The sequence below is a fragment of the Crinia signifera genome, chromosome 7 (genome assembly GCF_055691185.1).
Source record: "Crinia signifera chromosome 7, ASM5569118v1, whole genome shotgun sequence".
In the NCBI taxonomy this organism is placed as follows: domain Eukaryota; kingdom Metazoa; phylum Chordata; class Amphibia; order Anura; family Myobatrachidae; genus Crinia; species Crinia signifera.
The window spans coordinates 98,501,686-98,528,355 of NC_139223.1; the positions used below are offsets into that span (position 1 = coordinate 98,501,686).

Consider the following 26,670-nt stretch of genomic DNA (forward strand, 5'->3'; position numbering starts at 1 on the left):
AACAGGATAATATTTATTATATCTTTACATATTTATTCAATGTGGATTTCTCATTCTTTTACTCGAAACGTCTGTGTCAGAAAGACTTCATTTCCCATAACTCTTATTCCCAGAAATGACGTATAGTTATAGTTTTATCCACCATACAGAGTATATTTCTTGTGGTTACCATGGTAACTGATAGTGACATTTCTTATTTAATATTTGTTTTTCCCATATAATGTCCGGGAATTAAATTCTCATATAGTATCCATTATGGGCTCATTGTACCCCCACTGTTATAAACCCTTAGCGTGTGATCTTATTATTTATATATTATAGTCTGTTATTTTGTTTACATAGAAGATGAGGAGAGACATGGGTATTCTATTGGACCAAGTATCACTCTATCTATAGAGCACATGGTTAAAGGACTACATTCAGCTCTAAAGCTTCATTCAATCCGTCAGGGAACAAAGAACCAAATTTAAACATCCAATATATCTCTTGGTTGCATAGGACTTTGTATCTATTTCCTCCTCTTTTTGTTTTCTTTACTTGTTCTAAACCAATCAGTTTTAAACATTCAGGATTGTTTTTATGATGTTCACTGTAATGGCGTGATACACTGTGCATTAAGTTGTTATTCAAGATATTTCTTTTATGCTCTAAGAAACGAGTTCTCAGAGCCCTCGTAGTTCTGCCAATATATCTAAGGCCGCATCCGCAGACCAACAGATATATTACATATTCTGTATTACAGTTAATAAACCCTTTTATCAATACGGGTTTTGTTTCGCCCGGTATTGCTACAGTAGTGGTTTTCTTCTGTATGTGATTACAGGTGATGCACCCAGTCCTACCACATCTGTAGCATCCATTTGGTATACTAGGAAGCCACTGACCCTGTAGGGATGTGGATTCTCTCTCTGCCTCTTTCAGTATGCTAGGTGCTAATAACGTCTTCAGGGATTTTTTTTTTTTTTTTAAATAAAAGATGGCTGTGCGGGTAACAGACCTCTTAATACATTGTCATTTTGTAAGATGGGGTAGTTTTTTTGAAGAATTTTTTTGTACATCCCTATACTGGAAATACAGATATAAAAGGGAATTTACTTCTATTTTCCCCTAGGGGCAGGATTTTAACTTTCTCCTTTAGTAATCTTTCCCTTTCAAGCTTGCTTACTTCATCTATTGAGCTTTTAATTAAACCTGTGGGGTAGCCTCTAGCTATGAAGGACTCTCCTAACACTTTAGCTTGATCTTCATATGTCTGTAGTTGAGAACAATTGCGCCTTAGCCTCATCATCTGACCTTTCGGGATATTCCTAATCCATGATGGGTGGTGTGCACTTTTAAAGTGGAGGTATGAGTTTGTATTTACCTCTTTGCAAAAATTTGATGTCACAATGGAACCTTTTTCTATCTTTAGACTAATGTCCAAAAAATCCATTTTTTCCTGATTGTAGACATGTGTAAACTTCAAATTATATTGATTTGAATTAAGATGGGTGACAAATGAAAGTGCTGAAGTGACATCCCCGTCCCAAATAATAAATAAATCATCTATATAACGGCCTTACAGACTGCCAGATTTACCCACGGAGAGAGAGGTGTTACCCACACCTTGTGTAGAGATTTTTTATTCGACATGTTTTTATATGATATGTCTTTCTCACCAATATATAGCACTAGATACACGTATATATAACACATTGAATGTCTTTTTCACCTCCTATCACGTTTTGCTATTTGCATTTACTTTACTGTGTATCTTTGTCCTTTAGGCAGAGACCAATCACGCAGCGGCTAGCTGGAGACATGCACACACCCCCTATGATTGTTCTCACCAGTGTCTCCATGGAGACCATGCAGCTTGCACTCCAATGTGCTGTTCACACACAGGAAATCCTGCCACATAGCACTTCCTGTGCTCACACTTCCGGGTCCTGCAGCACCAGCATGCTGAACAACGTGATTTGTCTCTGTCACACTTTGTTATTTAAGGTAAGCACCAGTCACTATTTTCTTGTTATTGCACTTAAACCTTGACAAAGGGGTGAATGATACCCCGAAACTTTGGTTTGCTTTAATACACGCTGTTGAAAACCCTTGGAGTGCCGCTGTCTGTTCCTTCCTACGAGACTATATATATATATATATATATATATATATATATATATATATATATATATATATTTCACTCTAGACTCTTCCACATTTGATCCCCCCCCCCCCTCCTACCACTGTTATTATGGGTTTCCTAATTTCGTGTTAAATTTTATTTTTTCTGAGTTCATGTAGACATAATCCCACCCATATTTTCCTAAAAAGAACCAAGGCCTCCCCATATTCTAATTTAGCATTTACTGGATTTCTTTAAGCAAATGATTCAAATTCAATATTGTCATTTAACCCCTGAGGGAACAGGGTCCCTAATTTGAAGATCCATAATGCTTCTTTGGTGCACAAATTCCTAAATCTATCCCCGCCTCTTGGTGTATTTAAAATATGTTGGATTCCTATTACTATGAGCCCCTTTGGATCCCCATTGTGGATCTCTGCATAGTGTCTGGAGACACTATGCTTCTGATATTTCTTGATGATATTCAAGCTGTGCTCCCTAAACCTAGTTTTTAATGTTCTGGTTGTCCTACCTACGTACTGCAGGCCACATTGGCACTGCAGCACGTATATACAGTATGAAGTTTCACAATTTATAAATTCCTTGATCTGGAATTTCTCCTTAGTTTTAAATGACTGCACTTCTGTTTTCTTCCTTTCCATAAATTGGCATGTTATACACTTAATTTTATTGCATCTAAAGCATCCTTTAAGAGGAGATATTGTCGATAACCACATGGATGTTTTCTCTAATTGTGGTTTTCCTTTTTCTTTTTGTAGCATGCTCGGAGCGAACTCCATCACTTTATACTGTTTCATCCCCAAAATGACATGTCGTTATTGGCTAGTTATAACGAATTAAGAACTGCAAAATACCTAATTAGTGTGTGTGTGTGTGTGTGTGTGTGTGTGTGTGCGTGTGTGTGTGTGTGTGTGGGGGGGGGGGGGGCATGGATTCTGAACCAAATCCTCCAATTTTTACCTTAAAATAAATAAATGAATGTGCAGTAAAATTAGATGTAGAAAATGATTGCAGCTAATGGAGTATGGGTTTTTGTCAATGACCGTAAAAACACACACACATATTATTATTATCACTTACACAAAATGTGTTATCGCAGCTAAATGAACACCTCACCAATATGTAATTAGAAATCTACACATATAGAAATATACATTTTCTGGTGGGCAAAGTTATACCCAATGGTAATTCTTTTGTTTTTAAAGAAATATAATTAAACATTAAAATATTCAAACTGGCAATCAAAATCTTATTTTACTTTAGAGTTCAACATAAACAAAAAAGGGACATGATAACTTCTCTACTTTAGGTTGATTATGCATCCTGAACCCACTTTGTTTTTTTCTTTTTTAACCCCTTGAGTGGTATGCCCGGAAATTTTCCGGGCTCAGCTGCGCTGCCGCAGCGGGCTGTACCGGAAAATTTCCGGGCATATCTCTAATGTGGAATATTTGCGTGCCTGTGGTGTCCTGATGTGCATAACTGGCGCACCACCTCTAGAGCCCCCCCCCCCGTCACTCCCCCCACCATCCCCATCACCTTTGCTCCGGCAATCGTTTGTCGGAGCTCCCCTGACCCGCTCTTCCCCAGCTGCCATGCAGTTTCAAGCAATGACGTAGGCGGCAGGCTCGGGGATGTTCGGGCGGCTCAGGGGGACTCGGGAGAATCCAGGCACCCAAATCCTCCCGAGCAGCCGCAAAAAATCCCAAGCCTGCCGCCTGTGTGATGACTGACAGGCGGCTGGGGCAGCGGCGGCAGGGGAGCTCCGGCGTACTAATGCTGCAGCGGAGGTGAGGGGGGGGAGGGCTTCCTACGATCCGTGGTGGGTTGTGATGGGGCAGGAGAAACCTGCCCTGGTAGGTTTGTCCTGCCCCAGCAAAACCCACCACTGAAGGGATTAATTAAGTATGAAGTAAGCATAGGAGAATCTAGAAATATGCTAATGGATGGTCGTAGACTAAACATAATAGATTTGTGTACAAAAAGGAACGCCCACATTTTTCTCCCTGCATCTTTGTCACACAACCCCTCCCAACACTACCTCAACCCATCCCCAATTCCACCCCCCAATGTACCCTGTGGGAGCATACAGTAAAAAAAACCGGGCCAGATTGCTGTTTTTTTTTTTTGTTTTTTTTTTAAGGCCATTAAAAAAAAATGCAGTAATCTGTCCCACTGGGCAGGACACTGCACAGTGGGACTAATTACTGCGTGTTTTTTTTTTTAGGTTATTGCAGAGTGCCCAGTAAACAGCAGGCAGGGCATGGCATACACAATGCACAGACATCACAGTGAGAAAGTCACTCACTGCACTGCACTTACCGCCCGGCGCCCAGAGGACGGAGTCAGGAGCAGACAGAGACAGTCTCAGGACAGGACTGGACTGTCATTACCTGCCGCCGCCATGTGACCCGGACCCTGCTGGCTGGCTGGCTGCTGCTGCGCACACAAGCTAAGCCGCAGCAGCAGCAAGTGGAGGAGGGAGGACGGAGGAGGACACGGAGGGAGCAGCCCAGCCCAGGGTGCACTGCTCACGCTCCGCAAAGGACCATGGGAGGAGCTGCGTGCAGTCGGACATGCGCGCAGCCCTCCCGTGGCCATGTTTTTGTGTAAAAAAATGGGCCGCGGCGGTGATAAAATATTTAAAGGTGCAGACGCCGGGCAGTCTAATGGGTAGTCCAATGCACCCCCGGACCACCCCCTAGTTCGCCTATGGAAGTAAGGGAATGTATAATGACTTAAAGCAATATTGATCAAATATTTTCTGGAATCTCAAAATTTTGATTGACAAAGTGATTTAGGCACTGAGGAACTAAAATAATACTTCTCATGGTATATTTTGGCCCAGAACAGGTTCAGGAACCCAGTTCCTGATGAGGTCATATTTAATTAGAGGTTCAGAGACTGAGATCCTGTTGGTTCTTGCTGAAAAATAACACTGGGTATTTACATCAATCTTGTCAAATGTAGAGAGCTGGGATACTCATACACTTATAAAAAACAATAGGACACTCGTACTGCAGGAGTACAGAAACTAAGGCCCTTATTCTGGTTCACTTGCAAAGGTAAATTCCTTCTCAAATGGACAAAACCATGTGCACTGCAGGTGGGCAAGATGTAACGTGTGCAGAGAGAGTTAGATTTGGGTGGGGTTTTACTTCAAAGTGATATCTATATTGCAATTTAAAAATAAAGCAGTCAGTATTTTCCCTGCACAGAATAAAAATACCTCACCCAAATCTAAATCTCTCTGCATGTGTTACATCTGCCCCCCTGCAGTGCACATGGTTTTGTCCATTTGAGAAGGAATTTGCATTTGCGAGTGAACCAGAATAAGGGAATAAGTGTATAAGGATAGCTCCTATGAAAGCCATAATTCGATGAAAGATGCACAGATGATGATTGAGAGGTTGATTATTTTGAGGTTAATTTATTGTGGTACATGAAGCACAGTAAAGATTTTACCACTGCATTGACATCTTTATTGCTGACCATACAGTATGTTCTGAAGACACAGCTGTAACATCATGCAGCCCCAAAATGAATGCACCAATCAAAAACAATCATTATCAGAATGCATTAAATTGCAGCAGGCTGGGAATTGTATGCTAGGGAATATCCAGGGTTAGGCCAATATAACTTTTTTAATTTGTACAGTAGATGCACTAGAAACAAATAGTTTTGCAATTAAGTCAAGGTTTCACAAAGGAATTACAAGCAGATATTTAATCAAATGGTACAATAGGATACCGTACATACCTGCGGGGTTTGGTGGAGTTTCACGGATAGTGTGCAGTACTTTCATATCTCTTATGTTGTGTATGTAGAGAGATTCTTCAAGACATACAATCAGCCTCTATTATGCAAAAAGATGCATAAATAAAGTGGTTGGTGTTATTGTTATGCAGTAAATGCATATCAAGTTAATACGCTAAGTACAAATACTCATTTTATTTCAATATATTTTGCTAGGGGCGAAACCTAATATAAATGTAAAAAAAAAAGTTAAGAACATTTTATCATACATATTCTACTCCAAATAATAAATCCTACAGATAATATTAACTTAGAGACTTGTGAATGATGGATAATTAACCCCTTCCCGACATTGCCTTTTTTGTTAATTTTTTTTTTTTTTTTCCTCCTTGCGTTCAAATAAGCGTAACTTTTTTAATTTTCCGGCTATATAGACACATGAGGGCTTTTTTTTTGCGGGACAAGTTGTACTTTGTAATGGTACCATTTACTATACCGTATAATATTCTGGGGAATCAGGAAATAATTCAATGTGGGGTAAAAAAAAAAAAAACGCCATTCCACAATTTTGCGCTGGTTACGCTTTTTTTGGAGTTCATAGTTCGTTTAAAATGATGGGTTATCTTTATTCTATGGGTCGTTACGATTCTGGTGATACCAAACTTATATAGTTTTCGTTATGTTTTACCACTAAAAAAAAAAATAGCAACTTTTACGGTTTTTCGAATTTGCGTCGCGTCGCCATGTTCTGCGGCTTATAACTTTTTTATTTTTCCACCTACGGACCTGGGTGAGGGCTCATTTTTTGCGGGCTGAAGTGTACTTTTTAATTAATACCATTATGGGATATGGGCGACTTTCTGATCTCTTTTAGTTATTTTTTTTTGGGTAGGCGATGCGACCAAAAAACGTAGTTTTGGCGTTGGGAATTATTTTCCGTTTACGCCTTTAACCGTGCAGGATAACTAATGTTATATTTTAATAGATCGGACTTTTAGGAACGCGGCGATACCAAATATGTTTATTTTTTTATTTTTTATTTATTTTTATTTGTGAAATGGGGAAAGGGGGGTGATTTGAACTTTTAATATTTTTTTATTTTTTTTTTATTTTTAAACTTTATTTTTTTTTTTTTTTACTACAAGGCCCCCTAGTGTACTTGACCACTAGGGGGCGCGATCGCCTGTACTAGGTTCAGCCATAGAGCTCTATGGCTGAACATAGTGATTTTCAGCACTTTCTATTACATCCTGCCTCAGGCAGGATGTAATAGGAATGCTGACACGGCCAGCACAGGGGTCTACATTAGACCCCTGGCTACCATGGCAACCGATCGGCACCCTCTGATCTCGCCGCGGGGGGCCGCGATCGGCGCCGGAGGGGGGCGCCCCCCCTCCGATCAGCTATTTAAGCACTGCGGGCGCTTTGCCCGCGGTGCTTAAAGGGTTAAACGGCCACGATCGGCGAACTCGCCGCTCGTGGCCGTGAGAGCAGGTGCCTGGCTGTAATATACAGCCATTACCTGCTCTCTTTCAAGCCAGCTCACTCCGTGAGCTGGCTTGATTCCCCCGCAACCGACATATGACGTAAATGTACGTCATATGTCGGGAAGGGGTTAAAAAGAAAATTATATCAAATTATAACAATTAAGAAAATTACAAAATACACAAAATAAACTGCTCAAAGGGGCAGATTGAATTAGTTACAGGGTTTACAACTGAATCTGGTTATGCAGTACTCCTTTTCTATGTATATTTTTTCTGACCAGTATGACTATTTCTATGTATTGCTTATTTGCATTTTTTTTATATATTTTTTTATCTATCTATTTATTTATTATTTATTATTTTTTTTGCTAATGATCTATGAATTATTTGCTATATTGGCAAAAGTATGATCGTTATATTATTTCCTATAGGCAAAAATTATTTTACCTTTATTATTATTTTTTTATTATTTATTATTTTCTATTTTTATTTCTATTATGGAAATATTAGTGTCGAGCTATATCTTTACTTATTTTATTATTATAAGCAGGGCCACGGTCCCTTTGTTATAATGATATGGATAATGGCATTATTAAATTATTATCTGGTTACTATATGTGTATGTGTTGTTATGTCTATTGTATATGGCTAAATTGATGGCTGGAGCTAGAATGGCATAAAAGGAAATGTAATGAATATGGCTATCTACACAGAGGCTTGGCTCTAAGGACTTACAATTATTGGGCAAAAGATTATATGTAAAATGAGGCTTGGAAGATATTTATTTCCTGTGTAAGGCACGGCATGCAGAATTACTGCTGATTAGGCAGTAATACGCTATCTAAAACGAGGCTTGGAATACAAAAGATTTCCTATTTACAAAAGACATAGATTGTGGGCTAAAAATGGCCGCTGGCTGACCTATAAACGGTTTGGAGGCAAAATTGAGGCATGGAACGCATATTAAAGATGGCCGCGAAAGACCATAAATATGTGCAGCTCAGAACGAGGCTTGGAGCGCACACCCGGAAGTGCGGCAATAATGAGCCGCGGGAAAGTTGTGGCTATAAAACCCGCCAGTATATCAGTACACAGTTCAACTGAGGAAGCCGCTGATGTGTTCTACATAGGCGGAGAAACGCGTTTTGGACTGTGTCATTTATCCAGAATACTGCTGCTAGAAAACCGCTTGCTAAAGTTCCTATTGTGGCTTGCTGGAGTCCTATTGGTGCAGGAGTACCTCCTACAATTCCATTGTCCGGAGCGCAACTCTGGTAAAGTTAGGGAAACTGCAAACCTGTTGTACATCATTCCATACAGGATTACAAATTAACGCCAAGGACTATCAGAACTGGTAAATATAAGGTGGCATTATATCTGCATACTTATGCCCAAAAGTGATAAAGAGCCATTTTTAGCCTCATAGCCTCAGCCATTTAATCAATGACTTTTAAGTGTTACATGTTGTGAGTCTTGTTTGTCCTATGTGTATATTTCTTGTAAAGTGCACTTTCATGAAATTTGTATATTTTGCCTATCATGTTTTAATAATAATAAAAAAGTCTATATGAATTTACATAGTTGTATTGGTATTTGCATGATTGAGCACAGCTGCGCCCCTTAGCAGACTTTGTGGTTTATTGCCACTTAGACTGTAACATTTCCATTTTTGTATCCCAGAGGTACACACCCTCTTACTAGGGGCTGCAGCACTGCCCGATCATTTAAAGTGACTGTGTTACTATACATTGAAGTATAATTTTTGAACATTACAGTGGAGTGCATTTGTTGCCAGCGCTTTTGAGTGACTATTGTCACAATTGTTTAGAATTAGTTACAGGGCTTACTGAATAGATAATGAGATTTATGTCTTACATGGTAAATCTCTTTCTTCGAGGATATCAGGGGCCACAGCTTTACAGTGGGTAGTGAGAGTGGGAGAGAGCACCAGCACCCTAGAGGTTAAACTTGAACTGCCTCCCAGGCAGCCAGGCTCCTCCCCTCCTCTACCCCGCCTCCAGGCCAGGAAGCTCAGTTTTTTTAACAAGCCAAGGCAGGAGACAAGATAGAAGGAAGAGAAGCACAAAACAGAAACACATTCTGAACATACAGTATGTTAGTACCCTCAACCGAGGAACAGTAGAACATAATCGTAACTTAACCGTAACGGATGTAAAGCAGCGCGGCAGGGAGGGATCCCTGTGGCTCCTGATGTCCTCGAAGAAAGAGATTTACCAGGTAAGACATAAATCTAATTTTCTCCTTCGGGAGACATCAGGGGCCACAGCTTTACAGTGGGACGTCCTAAAGCAGCTACCTATGGGTGGGGACGCGCCTGTGCCACAGCCAACCCACTCTGGCCGAAGGCCGAGTCCTGGGAGGCAAACGTGTCAAAAGTGTAAAAATGCAAGACAGTATGGGCGGACGACCAAGTCGCCACCCCACAAATTTGCTCAACTGTAGCACTGCCCCTAACAGCCCAGGACACCCCCACAGACCTAGCGGAATGTGCCCGAATCCCTGCTGGAACCGGGAGGGAGGTGCCCAAATATGCCTGCCTGGCAGTAGTTTGCGTAGAGGCAGGCTACCCTCTCATCTGAAAGAGAGAGAGAGTCTAACTAGTGCAATGGCCTAGAACGGCGCACATAGATGTGCCACGGCCAGTCAACGTCCGAGGAGAACCAAGCAGTATAAACCTCGTACTGACTTAATGGCGGAACAATAATGTCCTGGTTGACAGGAAAGCTGGACATCACCTAAAGTAGGTGAGAGAGGACGGCACAAAGAACCGCCCGGTCATAATGAAAGACCAAGAATAAAGGACTTACAGGACAGAGCTGACTGGTCAGAGACTGACCCGTGGCCAAAGCTAACGCCAACAAGAAAATTATCTTCCAGGCAAGCCAACACCGGTCTACCACAAGGGCACAAAAGGTGGGCCCTGAAGCCGACAGGACTAGAGAGATCCAACGGGGCAACCGGGGTAACAAAGGGAGGCTGGATATGGAAGACACCCTGCAGGAATGTGCAGACATCCGTTGACAGGGCCACCCGTCGACGGAACCACATATACAAGGCCAAAATTTGGACCTTTAAAGATGAAAAAACGCAACCCAAACTCCAGGCCCTTCTGCACAAGACTGACAGAATCCTAGCCAGGTAGTAAGTCCGGAATTTGAAGTGTAGAGTTCAACACCAGGAAAAGTAAGCCCTCCATATGCAATGTTACACCCCCGTCTACGAAGGTTTCCTCGCCTTGAGCCTGGTGGAGATCACTCCTGAGTGAAAGAACCTGGGTCTTAACTGGGAGGTCTCATCAGCCCCCCCCCCCCCCCGTCAAAGCCAGGTGCCTCAAGCCAAGAGAGATGCGGACCCTGAAAGAGCTGGTCTGTGCACAGGGGTAGGCGAATAGGAGGAGCTACTGACAGGGGCTGCAGATCCGAAACCCAGATCCGTCTGGGCCAAAGTGGAGCATCCAGAATCAACATGCCGTCCTCAACTTGCGAGTCATTTGCAAGAGGAGTAAGAATGGTGGAAATGTGCCATTAACGTGCCGTTCTCCGGCATCAGCTTGCAAATCATTTACAAGAGGATTAAGAATGCGCCATCAGTTTGGACAACCACGGGGCGGACAGGACATCCACCAGGCAAGTCCCCGTGGGTCATAAGACCTGGACCCGCACAGTGGAGATTTGTGGTTATGGTGAGAGGGCAACAAGGCCACCTCGGTTAGGCCCCACCATGGTACCAGCATTTGAAACACCTCCTGATGGAGGGTCAAGTCGCCGGAATCCAGGGTCTGGCGGGCGAGAAGGACCGCCACCCAAGATAGGACTCCCAGGATAAAGCTCGCAGAAAGCGCAGGGATCCTCTTCTTTAGCCCCTGAAAGATGCAGGATGCTTCTGCCATTGTTGGCTGACAGCAAGTGCCACCCTGGTGGTTAACATAATCCACCCTTGTCGCAATGTCCGACTGAAACTGCACTGGGTGACTCCTAAGTCAGGGTTCCGCCAGGCAGAGAGCCCGGAAGACTGTCCTCAGTTCGAGGTTGATAATGGAGAGCTGGGCCTCCAGAGTGGTCCAGATACCCTGGAATGACTTGGCAAGTAACCTCCCCCCAAACACGGAGACTAGCCTCCGTTGCAAGGAGTGTCCACTGGATGATCCCGAAAGGCCCTCCCAGTAGTGAAGTTCCCTCCCAAAGCCACCCGGAAAGGGAGAGAGGCACTGTTGATCTTCTGGGGCCAGATATTGTGGTAGGGTCCCAACCCCCTGGAGATGATCCTCCACTATAGAGGGCGGGAATGGAACTGAGCCTATTCTGCCAATGCAAAGGCTGACACCACAAATCGCAGGGCCCCCCATGCAGGCATGTACAGACACCCGCCAGGGGGAGAAAAGATGGCTAATTCTGGACTGTAGGGCAGATGGCAATCCCCCAGAAGAGATATCCGCTGCCAACAGTATCTAATGGCTCTGGCCCGAATAAGAAGGAACCCTCAAGGGGTTTTTGAGTTCGGGCCTTCCAAGAGCGCAGACACCAGTATGTGTGTGCAGCCATGCCGAAGGTGACACTCTGGAGGTGTGTAATTTCCAGAGCTGCCACCCCCCTGGTAAAGTGTCCCCTGATGCTCAATAGAAGGCAGCAGGTTTTCCTCAGACACCCCTTATGCCGTGTCCGCCGCAAGAGGAGTTGCTTCACACAACTAAGGCCGTAGCCACCCAAGCAGACGCCTGGGGCAGGAGTGCCTCCACCTTAGGGACAGTCTCCCAGGGGACCCTATCCTCCTGTGGAAGGGGGTAAAAGGAAGGGAAACCACTTATGGCAAGCTAATCTACCAGTTAGGTGTCTCTCAATGGATGACTTATCAAGTATACTGATTTACGGAAGAAACCCAGAGTACACCTAGGGAGGTTCCAAAAGGTGTAGGTGGCTCAGCGGGGTCATTTAGGGCAAGGACCTCTTAGACAGCTAAGACCAAGGCCGGCACCTCAAGACGAGGAGCTGGACTCACCTTATCACAGGCCTCCCCATTGACAATACTATAGGCGACGGCCCCCTCAAGACAATCCTAATTCGAGGTGTCCTCATTTCTGTCTCTGCTGACGGAGGAGTATGGACGACGGGGGTATCCTCAACCTGCAGGTACAAAACGCTTCCCCTGTGCGTGGGGCTACACCTGCCAAGGATGGACAAGGAAGCACCCACTCAAAGGGGTTCCACCCTGAGGATGATGCTAGTCATAGGCTTCAGGGGCGGTGTAGATGAGAGCTTTATCTACTAGCTGCACCGTCAACTGAGTAACGAACTTGAGCCAAGCAGGCTCCTGAGAGGAGGCTGTAGCCGTCGGCTTCGCACACGCATTGTAGCAGCTTGCGTATAAGCTTTATTCAGTCATGGGGGCCTAAGTCAGTACCACATGATGTACCAGACATCAGCGCCAGAGCCCCAGAGTCCCAGGGTCTCCCCCGGAAGGTATTGCAGTATTATTGCACTGTGAAACGGCAGCTAAAGGCACCGCGAACACAACATACTTTTGACAAGCAGGAATAGTGTTAATACAGTACACAATATACAGCAAGCATACAAGGCAAACAATGCCATAAAATAGGCCTGTTTCAAGGCGTGTGTTCAGTGATTGTGTTGGATCGGTTTCTATTCAGTTTTTTATTTGTTTTATACGTCCTGTGAAAGCTATGCACAGTACCCAGTAAGCTTGTACTAAGCATATATTGCAAAGATATAGGCAGACAGCCTATATGGTGCAGATTACACAGCATACTTCTGTGTACTAGGAAAATATTGCCTGTACTAGGCATACATTGCAGTGATGTAGACATTTAGCCTATATGGTACTGTTAATACAATACCTCTGACAAGTGTGTTAGAGCTATACGCAGCACAGTAAGATTGTACTATGCACATATTGCAGTGATATAGACCGGGAGCCTATATATCATACAGATTACACAGGAAGCTTGTATTAGTCATACGTTGATTGTACTAGGTATATGTTTAAGCAGCACATGTACACATACAATGTTGCAACTTTGCACTGAGCTGCAATAGCTGACTGGGGCATGAACTCTGTCTTAACCTGACTCCTGTTCTGAGGAGAGGTACAGGGGAGACTGGCCAGGTACCCGTAAGTGAAAGAGTGGAACACCAGACTGTCTAATAAGCTCTCTGTGTCCCTCTACACATGCTGTAATACAATGCTGGCAAGCATAGCATAATGCAATGCAATAATGGCACAATGGCTCTGCAGCAACAAAGGCTGGCTGGAGCACTATACTGTACAGTGTCCTGAAGGAGGGGTACAGGGGGACTTGCCCAAGTGACCAGAAGTGGAACTCTGGGTGGCTGTGAGCTCCCCCCGTGTCCCTTCTCACCGGCAGCAGGATGGCAGGAAGGGATATCAGTGCCGGGAACTCTCTCTGTGATAAACACAGTTCCCTGCCTACTCTCCCCGGGTGGAGAGGCTGATGAAGGGGGAGCTTTCTCCCCCTGCTAGCAAATGGCCACAAGAAATTGAGTCCTCATGCATCCCCGGTAAAATGGCGGGGATCCGGCGTGCGCCGGGCAGCCCTGCATACTGTGTGCTGCTGCCCACAAACAAGTTACCCTGGTGGACCAATGGGATGAGTAGCGAACCGGCCGACCGCTTGCTAGCCACAGCCGGCGGTCACCCCTCGCCGGCTGGAACAGCCGCTATGAGCGCATCGCTGCGCTCCCAGCGGGGAGCGCGTTACTCACTGTGCCCTGCACTTGTGGTCCCCGGGGGCGGCTGTATGCTTCACAGTGCCCGGGGGCCGCTGCAGGTTCCCACCCGTGAGTGGCGATGCAGTGCCAGACCCGGGTGATGGAGCCTGCAGCACAGGGGTCTTTACAGACCCCCAGTGCTGCTGCTCTGTCACTGACAGGGTCAGTGTAAAATAAAAATAAAATACAGGTTGAGTATCCCGTATCCAAAATGCTCGGGACCAGGAGAATTTTGGATAACGGATTATTCCGTATTTTGGAATATTTTAATATTTCAATGATGTATTTTGAAGTATCTTGCATTTATGCTGTATAAACACATAAAATAAACACAAATATATTTTATTACCACATAAAATACACACGGTACTCTTTACCTAGCACGGCGCCCATCGCGGCCATCAAATGCACTAAAAAACGGGTGCGACGCGATGGCCGCGATTACCCATAGGTAACAATGTTAAAAGTGTGATTGGACGCGATTTTACTGTTCAATGCCCGCGATTTTTCCATAGGAAACAATGTTAAATGGGCCACAGAGCCCAAATAGTCCCCCTGAAGTCTGAAATGGCCCCCACAATTGTTAACGCCACCCCACGATCAACGTGAACCCGAAGCGTGGCGAGCGCAGCGAGCCCGCGAGGGGCGGCGGTACGCGTCCTCCGACCTTTTCATACCCCCACTATCCACGTCGGCGTGGAGTTGAGAATAGAATAGCGTGGCGAGCCCCGCGAGGGGACGCGGATACCTTCACAGGTAAACGCGTCCCTTCGCGGGCTTCACAGGTATCCGTGTCTGCTCGCCGCGCTTCTGGCTCGGTGGCTCGCTGCGCTCGCCACACTATTCTATTCTCAACTCTACACCGACGTGGATAGTGGGGGTATGAAAAGGTCGGAGGACGCGTACCGCTGCGCTCGCCACGCTTCGGGTTCACGTTGATCGTGGGGTGGCGTTAACAATTGTGGGGGCCATTTAAGACTTCAGGGGGACTATTAGGGCTCTGTGGCCCATTTAACATTGTTTCCTATGGAAAAATCGCGGCCATTGAGGCATTGAACAGTAAAATCGCGTCCAATCACACTTTTAACATTGATCCCTATGGGAAATCGCGGGCATCGCGTCGCACCCGTTTTTTTAGTGCATGCGATGGCCGGGATGCCCGCGATTTTTTACCCCCGATGACCGCGATGGACATCGTGGGCGCCGTGCTAGGTAAAGAGTACCATACACAAATATATTTTATTTGTTCAAAAAACAAGGTTTCAAAACATGAAACAAAATTTGTGTACTATCTCAGATATTGAATTTGAATGCCAAGCAATCATTTTCTTGTACATATATAGTACCGGTTACATATCATGTCCTCAGTAGTGCTGTTACATATGTCCCCAGTGAGTTTTTAGCTAAACAAATTTTTTTTTTCCACTTTCTGGAAAGTATGGTTTTCGGAATAATTCGGATAACGGATATTCGGATACGGTATACTCAACCTGTATAAAAATGAAGTTAGGCTGCTAAAATAGTAGCCCCTCTAGTAGGTGCATCTGGCTCCTGCCAGCACCCGAAAAAACTGAGCTTCCTGGCCTGGAGGCGGGGTAGAGGAGAGGAGGAGCCCGGCTGCCTGGGAGGCAGTTCAAGTTTAAGCTCTAGGGTGCTGGTGCTCTCTCCCACTCTCACTACCCACTGTAAAGCTGATCTACAGTGTCCCCAACCACGTGTTAACCCATAAATTTCGATATATGGAATACCCAGAGGGCCCATTTAACCAGGTTTTTTAATTCAGCCTCTAGAGAAAAGATTAAAATATAATATGATTTTATACTGTATTTTTTTGCAGCACAAAAGTTGAGCTACCATTGGATTTTCAACAGCATCAGGACTTTCTTTTGGCGCTTGAGAATATTTGTCCATAAAATATATTTTGTCTAAGATTTAAATATGCATTAAGTGCACCCACTGGGGATAACTGCACAGGATAGCACCTTTAATTGAACAATTATGTATATATGATGTACAAGCAGAATTTGTTGATTAAACTGATATGGGGCATGCCTTACAAACTGCTGTTGTATCTGCATACAAAATTTTTACCAGAAAAATGCATACAAAATTTTTACCAGAAAAATGCGTGAGATGTAAATGAGATGCATTTTCCAAAAAAAAAAAAAATTACGTCAAAGGTCTATTTAACATGACTGCAGTAAGGATGTAGGGTGCATATGAGCGAACAGGCATCCTGCTTCAACATTAGTGTTCATAATAGGCTGTTTTAGCAGGCCCTGCCCAAAGCTCACCCTGCCCCTCTGTCAGCTCCCTGCTAGAACAGCTTTTCCATCCATTCCCGCCAGTACACTTGGGGGAAGAACAGCACTAACATAATTCTGACATTTCTTCCCTCCCGCACCCAGCAGTAAGGTCACCAAGCCCGTCCCTCCCCCAGCAGTGACATGCCAGTGGGCCCCGTACCCTATAACGGTCACTATCAGAACAGTCAGAGTGGTGATTGGGAAGTGGCCATTCTACTAGGGTTGAGAGTTAAATACTGCTCCTCCATATATACAATCTGATTCTGCCACAACAAAAACACTAAAACCTTATGCCTGAAATCTTGCAGAACAAACACTAATTTCTTGCATGGAGCCAATGAAACTGGGAGGTGAGCTAGTGATGCTACAATGACATGCAGGATTCAGGTTTTCTTTACCTGGAACTTAAAATCTTAACAAAAAAACTACAGTACTGGACAGTATATTGCTAACTACCATAATTCAACTTATTTATAACTATAACATGCCCGCACTGCATCACCTTGACAGATTCGGATACAGTAACTGGACTATATTTATGAGGTTAGCAATGCATCAGGCTAGGGATCAGAGTTTGCGATCTGATGGGTGAACTTGTATGCATAGAGTTCAAATTGATCTTTGAAATGAACACTACAAATCCACATTGACTCAATGAGAATAACAGCTTCAGCCCCTATCTCTAATACCCCTTATACCTACGGTGTAAAAGGGGTTAACCTGGCCCTTTACACAGGACTTCTCCCGAGGTCCTGATGAGGGTAGAACACGGACAGAACCTCGGTAGAGCGCAGTGTAAATTGGTACGCCGGATCATCTGACCCGGCTCCCGTTTACAGCAATGGGGGAAGCTCAACCTTTGGACCGCATTGTCGGCAGGGGCTCACAGCCTCCGCTGCTGTACTCTGCAGACAGCAGCGGAAGCAGGGAGGAGGTGAATGGATGCCTGTGTGTGGCATCCATTCACCTCGCGGACAGGGGCTGGGGGGATGCATTGGGGGTCTGGGGGCAGCCCAGCAGCTTACCTTGGTGTTGGGCTTGCCCCCAGCGAGTCGATCAGAAGTCCTGGTGGGGTTATTTCCAGTCCCGGCACTTGGAGATGACGTCATCACCAAGCGCTGCCTCCATTTACATTGTGGGTAGGCACCGCAGTGTAAATGGTGCAAATCCCGGATCTGATCTTCTTGGATCTGTGTTCCAAATGCCGGGTTGGATCCAGGAATTGGGTGTAAAAGGGGTATAATCTTCCTCCTCCCATCTTATATTCCTTCCTCTTTTCTCCATCTGTAATGCAGTTTCTTCACAAGAGTTTAAGTCGTTAAACCAGAATCACCCTTAATATCTTAATAACCCTTGACTTTCACTTAATTCTTTTAATCGTACATCATCTATGGAATATTATAGATTTGTAATCAACAAACATATCCAAGACTACTTCTGGATGTAAAAATCTATACTGTATCTCTCAAGCAAATTGCCTTTTCCCCTCCTTTTAACCACTTTTCTCACCCGCTTTACCCCAGTAGTTACTAACTATGCCTTATTTAGCTATTAAAACACGGTACATTTATACCCTTTCACATTATTATAAGCCCCTTAATCACTATGTTACACATAAGGAATTTGTCAGCCTTCTCATCGCCTATGCAGCACTGTAAAATGTAATTAAGTAACCACGTTCCAATATCATTAATGATATTGGAAGTGACAGTGAGTAAAACTGCAATATTTGCGGACACAAAGTTGAGTAAGGAAATGTATTATGGGAACAAAAATGAACAAGCTATTTATAGGCTAAATGGAGTTATTATAGGGAATACTGCTGTAGAGAAGGACTGGGGGTCATCATAGATGAAACATTGAGTAACAGTGCACACTGCTCAAGTGCAGCAGCAAAAGCAAACCGGACACTTGCTTGCATTAAAAGGGGTATGGATTCAAGGGATACCAATTTGATAGTGCCTTTTTACAAGGCATTGGTGAGACCACACTTCTAATATTGGGTTCAGATCTAGGCACCGCACCTTTAAAAGGACATAAATGAATTGGAACAGGTACAGAGAAGGGTGTCTAAGCTAGTAAAAGGTCTTGAATCACTAGAATACAAAGGCTGAATATGTATTCACTGGAGAAACGGAGGATGAGAGGGGATATGATTAGGATATTCAAATACAGGACTGGGAATCATATAGAACTGGGAGATTATTTGTTCAGTAACAGGCCTATACTTAGGACATGCAGGCATGTACTGAGGCCCGAGGAAAAGAAATCCAATACTTAATTAAGAAGATGATTCTTCACCATTAGAGCAGTAAAATTCTGGAACTTATTGCCGGTGGGGGTGATTACAGCAACTACTGTTAATGAATTTAAATCAAAGCTGGATACATTTTTGACCACTGGAATCCTATAGATATGACTTACTCAAGTCAGTAGTTACAAGTTAGATAGGTTGAACTCGATGGACTAACGCATGGGTCCTCAAACTGCGGCCCTCCAGATGTTGTGAAACTACAAATCCCAGCATGCCTTGGCAGTTTTAACACTCCCTTATAGCAAAACTGTGGCAAGGCATGCTGGGATTTGTAGTTTCACAACATCTGGAGGGCCGCAGTTTGAGGACCCATGGACTAACGTCTTTTTTCAGCCTTAATTACAGGTTGAGTATCCCGTATCCAAAATGCTCGGGACCAGGAGAATTTTGGATAACGGATTATTCCGTATTTTGGAATATTTTAATATTTCAATTATGTATTTTGAAGTATCTTGCATGTATGCTGTATAAACACATAAAATACACACAACTATATTTTATTACAACATAAAATACACACAAATATATTTTATTTGTTCAAAAAACAAGGTTTCAAAACATGAAACAAAATTTGTGTACTATCTCAGATAGTGAATTTGAATGCCAAGCAATCATTTTCATGTACATATATAGTGCCAGTTACATATCATGTCCTCAGTAGTGCTGTTACAAATGTCCCCAGTGAGTTTTTAGCAAAAAAAAATATTTTTTTTTCACTTTCTGGAATGTATGGTTTTCGGAATAATTCGGATAACGGATACTCGGATACGGGATACTCAACCTGTACTATGTTACTATACTACTATGTTACATATCTTTTCATTGACAAATTCATCTTATGGTCATTATCACAATTATATTCTAATCTCACCTTGTACCACAGTATTGTCACATTACAGTAACACCAGTATAGGCACAGGTTGCAACATTGTCTTATCTTCTATTATTTGTTGTCTACATACATACATTGGTTTATATGTCTTCTTATACTACTTTTTACCAATCTTCACAAGATATATTAACATTGTTCCTCGTTAGAGATACACTGTCTGGCTCGCTACAAATCCCCCCCCCCCCCCCCCTTCCTATGATGTAGCGGATTATATAATTTTGAATCAAGATACACAAATGAATAATAATATATGTATAGGAAAATAATTTCGACAAAAAAGATATCGTTTTTCACCAATGTTTTTTTTTTTTAATGTATTTTTATATATCTGAATTCTGTATACATAACCCTGACGTGCAGCCCCTCGTCCCAGGGGCCATTACTGAGGGAAAATGATATATCAGCTTTATAGTGACTCTCCCAAATTTCTTATCCTCATTTAAATTAAAAATACTTCTCTCATGCAAGACACGAGATTCTACCTTAAATATGGACAAGGCGCATATTAAACTCTGGACTGAAGTTTAGGTGCGTACACACGGGGGAGATATATTGCTAGCAATATATTGCTTGCAATATATTGCTGAGCAATATATTGCTCAGTGTCTCCTTTTCAACAAGCGACCAGAGATGGTCGCTGTTGAAAACAAACCTCTGCTGGGGGTGCCGCAGAGGTAATTAGCTGGTCGCAGGAGCAAGCTCCTGCGACCAGCGATTACAATGGGGCAGAAAACGGGAGCGCGCACCCGGCGATTTATCGCCGGGGCACACTCCCAATCACTGGCAATATGGTCGCCTGCGACCATATTCCCAGCGATTATAGCCCCTATCGCCCCCGTGTGTACACAGCATTACAGATCCAGGGAGACACACAAGAAGGGCAGTCTATCCAAGTGCAGACAATACACATGCATGGCGTATATCCCATATGCATGTAAACTGAATTTTTTTTTTCATTCTTGTCATTTTTTTATTCTCATCTAGCGCTGCTCATAGAAATAAAATATTCCCTCTCCCAGCCCATCTAATCAGCCTTACTGGTGTCAAAGTCGAATTGCATACACGCCTTTTAGAATGGTATGGCCACCATCTTGGTTCACAGAGTTACTCCAATAAAGCATGATAACCAAGTTTTGTGATAAGGTGAACCCAGTGCACAGCATACTAATACAGGTTGAGTATCCCTTATCCAAAATTCTCGGGACCAGGAGAATTTTGGATAACGGATAATTCCGTATTTTGGAATATTTTAATATTTCAATGATGTATTTTGAAGTATCTTGCATTTATGCTGTATAAACACATAACATACACACAAATATATTTTATTACCACATAAAATACACACAAATATATTTTAATTGTTCAAAAAACAAGGTTTCAAAACGTGAAACAAAATGTGTGTACTATCTCAGCACTGAATTTGAATGCCAAGCAATCATTGTCTTGCACATATATAGTGCCAGTTACATATCATGTCCCCAGTGATGCTGTTACAAATGTCCCCAGTGAGTTTTTAGCAAAAAATTTTTTTTTTTTTTCACTTTCTGGAATGTCCGTATTTCGGAATAATTCGGATAACGGATATTCGGATACGGGATACTCGACCTGTACACATAAATTCATACTAATACACAAAACCGCATACTAATACACATAAATTCATATCCCACACTCACACGTAATAAAATATAGTTTATATGGTTTTAATTCACAGCACATAGTTTATATATATGTGTGTGTGTGTGTGTGTGTGTGTGTGTGTGTGTGTGTGTGTGTGTGTATATATATGTATATCTATATATATATATATATCTATATATATATATAGATATATATATAGATATAGATATATATATAGATATAGATATATATATATAGATATAGATATATATATAGATATACGAAGTCCATTGACGAAACGCCTAGGGGCGTGGTCTGTGTGACGCATCCTTGTACCTGCTGGACTCTAGCCCGCTGCTAAGACGCTGAGGCGCCGGTGTGCTGTGGAACGATCGTGCCTGCTGGTGATTCCCCTCTGGTATCGTGAGTTGTACACTGCACACTGTTGAGCATGCTGTTGAGCCAGTGGATTTTGTGACAAAAACCTTGTGGTATTTTAGCCCACACCGGATGAAATATTCGGTACGGGTACTATCTTCTCTGTGCGAGAAAATTTTAAAGCGATTTCCACGTTTTCTAATAAACGTTAATACACCATGAAGCGCCCCCTCTATTTGTTTTAGGTGATATAGATATATATATAGATATATATAGATATATATATAGATATATATAGATATATATAGATATATATATATAGATATATATATATATATATAGAGAGAGAGAGCCGGTAGATGTGGCACTCGTAGCTTGTTTGTAGTATAAATGACAGTAGCCAAAATTATAACAACGTTTCAAATATATATATATATATATATATATATATATATATATATATATATATATATATATATATATATATATATATACACACACAGTGGTCAAAGTGGGACGGTATGTCATACCGTCACCTTTCCTCCCTGACCCGGAAATGTTTTTGTTTTTTTTTAACACTAATTAGCAGAGCCGTTGCCTGAGGGACAGCCACAGCCGGCAGTGCAGCGCACACAGCGGCGCTGCATCAGGAGGTAGCCAAGAGTTTGCCGTGCTGTCAGTGTGGCAGCTGTGGACGCTCTCACTGTCCGAGGCGGGCAGCTCCACCTCCTTGAGCTACTCAGCTGCTCAAGGAAGCAGAGCTGACTGGCTATGACAGTGAGAGTGTCCACAGCTGTCACACTGATAGCGTCCTGCAGCCAGCGGTCAGCACAGCAGGGGGAGCACAAAAATCAGAGAAGTGCTCCCCATGTGCACATGATGGCTGATGGGCGGATTAAGGGAGGATGCGGGACCCGGGACCCTGTCACCATGTCATCTCTGATGGCCACGGCGTACACAGCCTCCTACAGCCAGCGGTAAGCACGGTGGGGGGATCGCAAAAGTCAGAGAATTCCCCTCCGCAGGCTACTGTGATTTCATCCATGGGCAGATTGAGGGGTGGAGAATGGGGGCAACAGACGCTCAGCAAAGCCTGCAAAGCAGGGAGGCGCTGGGCTGTATAGGCATACTTTCCCTGCTCTGCGACTCTGCCACTGTGTGGTGCTGCTGCTGTCAGTGTATGACAGGCAGCAGTGCTGGCAGCAGAGCCAGCACTTACATCAGATGCTGAAGCACGGAGCACAGAGGCACAGAGCAGCAGCAGCAGGGGAAGTCCCTTAAGCTTCCTCACTGCGGTGCCACTGCCGACTTCAGCCTTTCCTCACTCATCTCACAGGACAGCATGTGCCGAGCAGGGATTGGAGGAGCTCGGCACATGCTGATGATAAGAGCCACTGATTGGAGGAGCCTAAAACATGCTCCTTTGATCCCTGGCTGAACCACAGGATGTAACAGAATGAGTCCTCTGTGAGTACACCCTCTGCCTTCTGTCCCTGTACTAGCTCCTGCCTCTCCCTGCAGCAGCTTCTCTCTCTCCCCATCATCTGTTCCACCTCCTTCCTGCCCAGCATTTGTCCTGTCCCCTCCTGCCCACCATCTGTCCCTGCCCTGTATTTGCCCTCTCTCCCTTCCCATCATATGCCCCACCCCTCCCTACCCAGTATCTGCCTTCCTCTCACTGCCCAGGAACTGTCCTGTCCCTCTCTCCTGCCCACCATTTGTCCCTGCCCAGTATTTGCCCCCTCTCTCTGCCTATCATCATCCCAACATCTCCCTACCCAGCATCTGCCTTCTGCTCCCTGACCACTATCTATCCCCCCTCTTCCTGCCCATCGTCTGTCCCCCTCTATCTGCCCAGCTCCACTCCCCTCTCTGTCCATCATCTGTCCCCCTCCCTCTGCCCATCATCTGTCCCACCCTTTTTCTGCCCATCATCATTATCCCTATCCCTCTCTGCCCAGCATCTGTTCCTGTGTCCCCACCATCTGCCCCCTCTGCCAAGAATGTGACCCCCCCAGCATCTATCCCACCTCCCTCCCCACATCTGTCCCCATACGCATGCACACTGGGTGTGTGAGGTGTGCACAGGCACACCCTAATGCACACGCCGCCAGCCGACGCTGTCACACATCATGTGCAGGGTTGAGGCTTCCGTGACATGTTACTTAAGTCCTGGCCACCTCATAGGTAGCTCTGTAGAGGTGGCTGCTGCTTAGCAATGTGCAGCGGCACAAAGGCAGAGGATGACGAGGTGTCAGCAGCAGAGGCAGGAAGGTGGAGGCCTCTTTACCCATATAACATGTAAATAAAATAAATGCGGCATGGATGGGGTGCATGGTGGCTGGGCATGACTTGCCTGGATGTATGTGTTTGTGCACTCCCTATTTGTATGTTCTTTCTTGAATGTTTTATTTTATTAGGTGATATGAGTGATATTGACTGTGATGCCTTTAGTTTGGGGTGTCTTTCGCTGATAGACCCCTAGTAGTAATTGAAATGTGGATTGTACTAAATGGTGCAACAGATCAACAGGTGAGGTGAGATAGAATGAAAAAAATAAAAATGGTTTATTAATTTATCATCAGTGTGTTACCATTAATAATTATTGACAACAAAGCAATGATACATTAATAAACCATTTTTATTTTTTCATTCTCTCTCATCATATCTGCCCTGTGTCATTCGGACGGACTTCCTCTGAACTCATTTGGACACAAGCCAAAAGATCAGTGCAGGTCTTATCAATTCTACAGCGGTGACTATAATATTCCCAATAGGTCCCATTCATTCTATTGGTATTTTTATTCATGTATATCTATATTATTTTATGTGTTATTAAATTTTGATTTTTAACTATTGAGGAACTGACCACCCCCGTAAGCAGCTGCTCATCAAGGTAAAAGCCCACATATAGGCGCTCTACGATTAACTTCGGTTACAAACACATGCAGACAATCAACGGCACTCTGCAGACTTGTAAAAATAATCCTTTATTACGCCCTACAGCGTTTCGGGGATCTCTTGCGGTGGGCCCAGCACTCACTACAACAAACTAACTCAACTTAACATTCAAATAATCAATTAAATAAAGAATGGGGTTTTAGTTCATGAATTGATCAATGCATTTAAGCTTGCATTTGAATGTTAAGGTGAGTTAGTTTGTTGTAGTGAGTGCTGGGCCCCCTGTGTTTGCATTTACTAGAGTGTGTTGTCACAGGCCAATGCACCCCATACTGGGAAGTTCTTAGGAATGGCGAGTGTGTTGGTACTTCTGTGTGTGTCTATATATATTTATACTAAACAAACGGATAGAAACACCTTGTTAAAGCCACAAAGCTGTCACCCAAAAAGTTTGATCCAGGGATTGCCTTACTCCCAGATGATACGGGTCTTCCGCATCAACAATGACAGCAATATATGTGTCAAACAAATAGATGATCTCATTATCAAATTTGTTAAACGAGGTTACTCCATGCGTGACCTACAAGAATGTAAGAATAAAGTGCTGCAAATGGATAGAGCAGCCCTTATAAACAAAACCGCTGACAGTGTCACAGCTACCACCACAGAGACCCGCATCCCTTGGGTCAACAGATATAATTCAGCTTCCCCCATAGTAACTTCCACAATCAAAAAACACTGGCCAATTGTAAAGTCTGATACATCATTACCCTTTACAACAAAAAGAATCATGCCATGTTACTCTAGGGGACGTAACTTACGAGATCTGCTAGTGAAATCCGAAGTATCATTCAAAGAATCGCCTAGTGTGTACGCAGGCTTCTTGAAACCCCCCAAAAATGGTTGCTTTAAATGTTCCTGCGTTACATGTCAGTACCTGCTGACAGGTGACACATTCTCTCATCCTCATAGTGGTAAGCAATATTCCATACGCCACCACTTCACCTGTGAATCAAAATATACAGTCTACCAAATTATATGCCCATGTATCTTATGCTACATCGGCAAAACAGAACGCAAGTTCAAGGAGAGAATGGGAGCGCACCGCAGCGCTATCAAAAAAGCCCTTAGTAGTGGCCACAGCGACCAACCAGTGGCACGCCACTTCCTAGAGAATAAACATGCTTTAAACACCCTCAGATACCGCATGATTGATTGTGGGAAGCCCTCCATCAGGGGCGGTAATATATCCAAAAAACTTTTACAATGTGAGTCACGTTGGATTCACAGACTCAATGTCATTGCACCCCGCGGCCTCAATGAAAATATTTCTTTTGCAGTTTTTAAATAACATCCATATTTCTGCTAACACTAGATGCCTCGTATTATATGCATGTTTGAATATCTCTTATTACCAGCGGGAGATCCGTCGTTGTGATGTTATGTGCAAACATTCTTATTATCATCTTGTTTGCTTCTTATTATTTTGTTTGTATCATGCTGCTCATATCTTCTTGTTTACATTGTCTTTACATTATCTTACTAATACCTCCTTATGCATTTTGAATGTAACGTTTGTCTCGCATTGTGTGCGCAACAGCTCAGACCGTCTCCACGGTAACTCCATAGTGTGCGCAATAGCGCAGACCGTCTCCACGGTAACCCTGTAGCGCCTCCGTTTTAATATGCCTTGGTGTGCTCATAAGTTTATACCGTCTCCACGACAACTTAGGAACGACTCGCAGCCGCATCTCATTATATGCTTTAAAGTAATATACTTACGATGATTGTCGCACCCATTTCTGAGACTAACAAATGTTATTTTTGGCCCGTGCAGATTCCAATTAAGTCACTATGGTAACCACGTAGCGTCTATCGGACGCCCTATGATGATGTCACAATAAACCCCCCTTCTGTGGCAGGGCGGGCCTCCCTTCACTGGCACGTTGTGTTTGCACTTGTTTGTACTCACCTATAAAGGTATCTGTGTTTTTTATGACCTTTATCCGAAGAAAAATACAAGTTATTTGAAACGTTGATCACCCAGCTACCGTGTCACGGTGTGTTTATTGATTCGCCTATAACGAAGCTACGAGTGCCGCACCTCCAGCCTCTGTATATATG

General features: G+C 43.6%; 1 protein-coding gene across 7 annotated transcripts in view; it reads right to left on the reverse strand.

Moving 5' to 3' along the window:
- WIPI2 (WD repeat domain, phosphoinositide interacting 2) overlaps positions 1 to 26,670 on the reverse strand; it is a 474,144-nt gene that overhangs the window by 289,471 nt on the left and 158,003 nt on the right. For all 7 annotated transcript variants that reach the window (XM_083153525.1, XM_083153522.1, XM_083153524.1 and 4 more), the window contains exon 4: positions 5,885 to 5,981. In XM_083153525.1, coding sequence (XP_083009651.1) covers positions 5,885 to 5,981 — 97 coding nt within the window. The remainder of the gene's footprint in view (positions 1 to 5,884; positions 5,982 to 26,670) is intronic.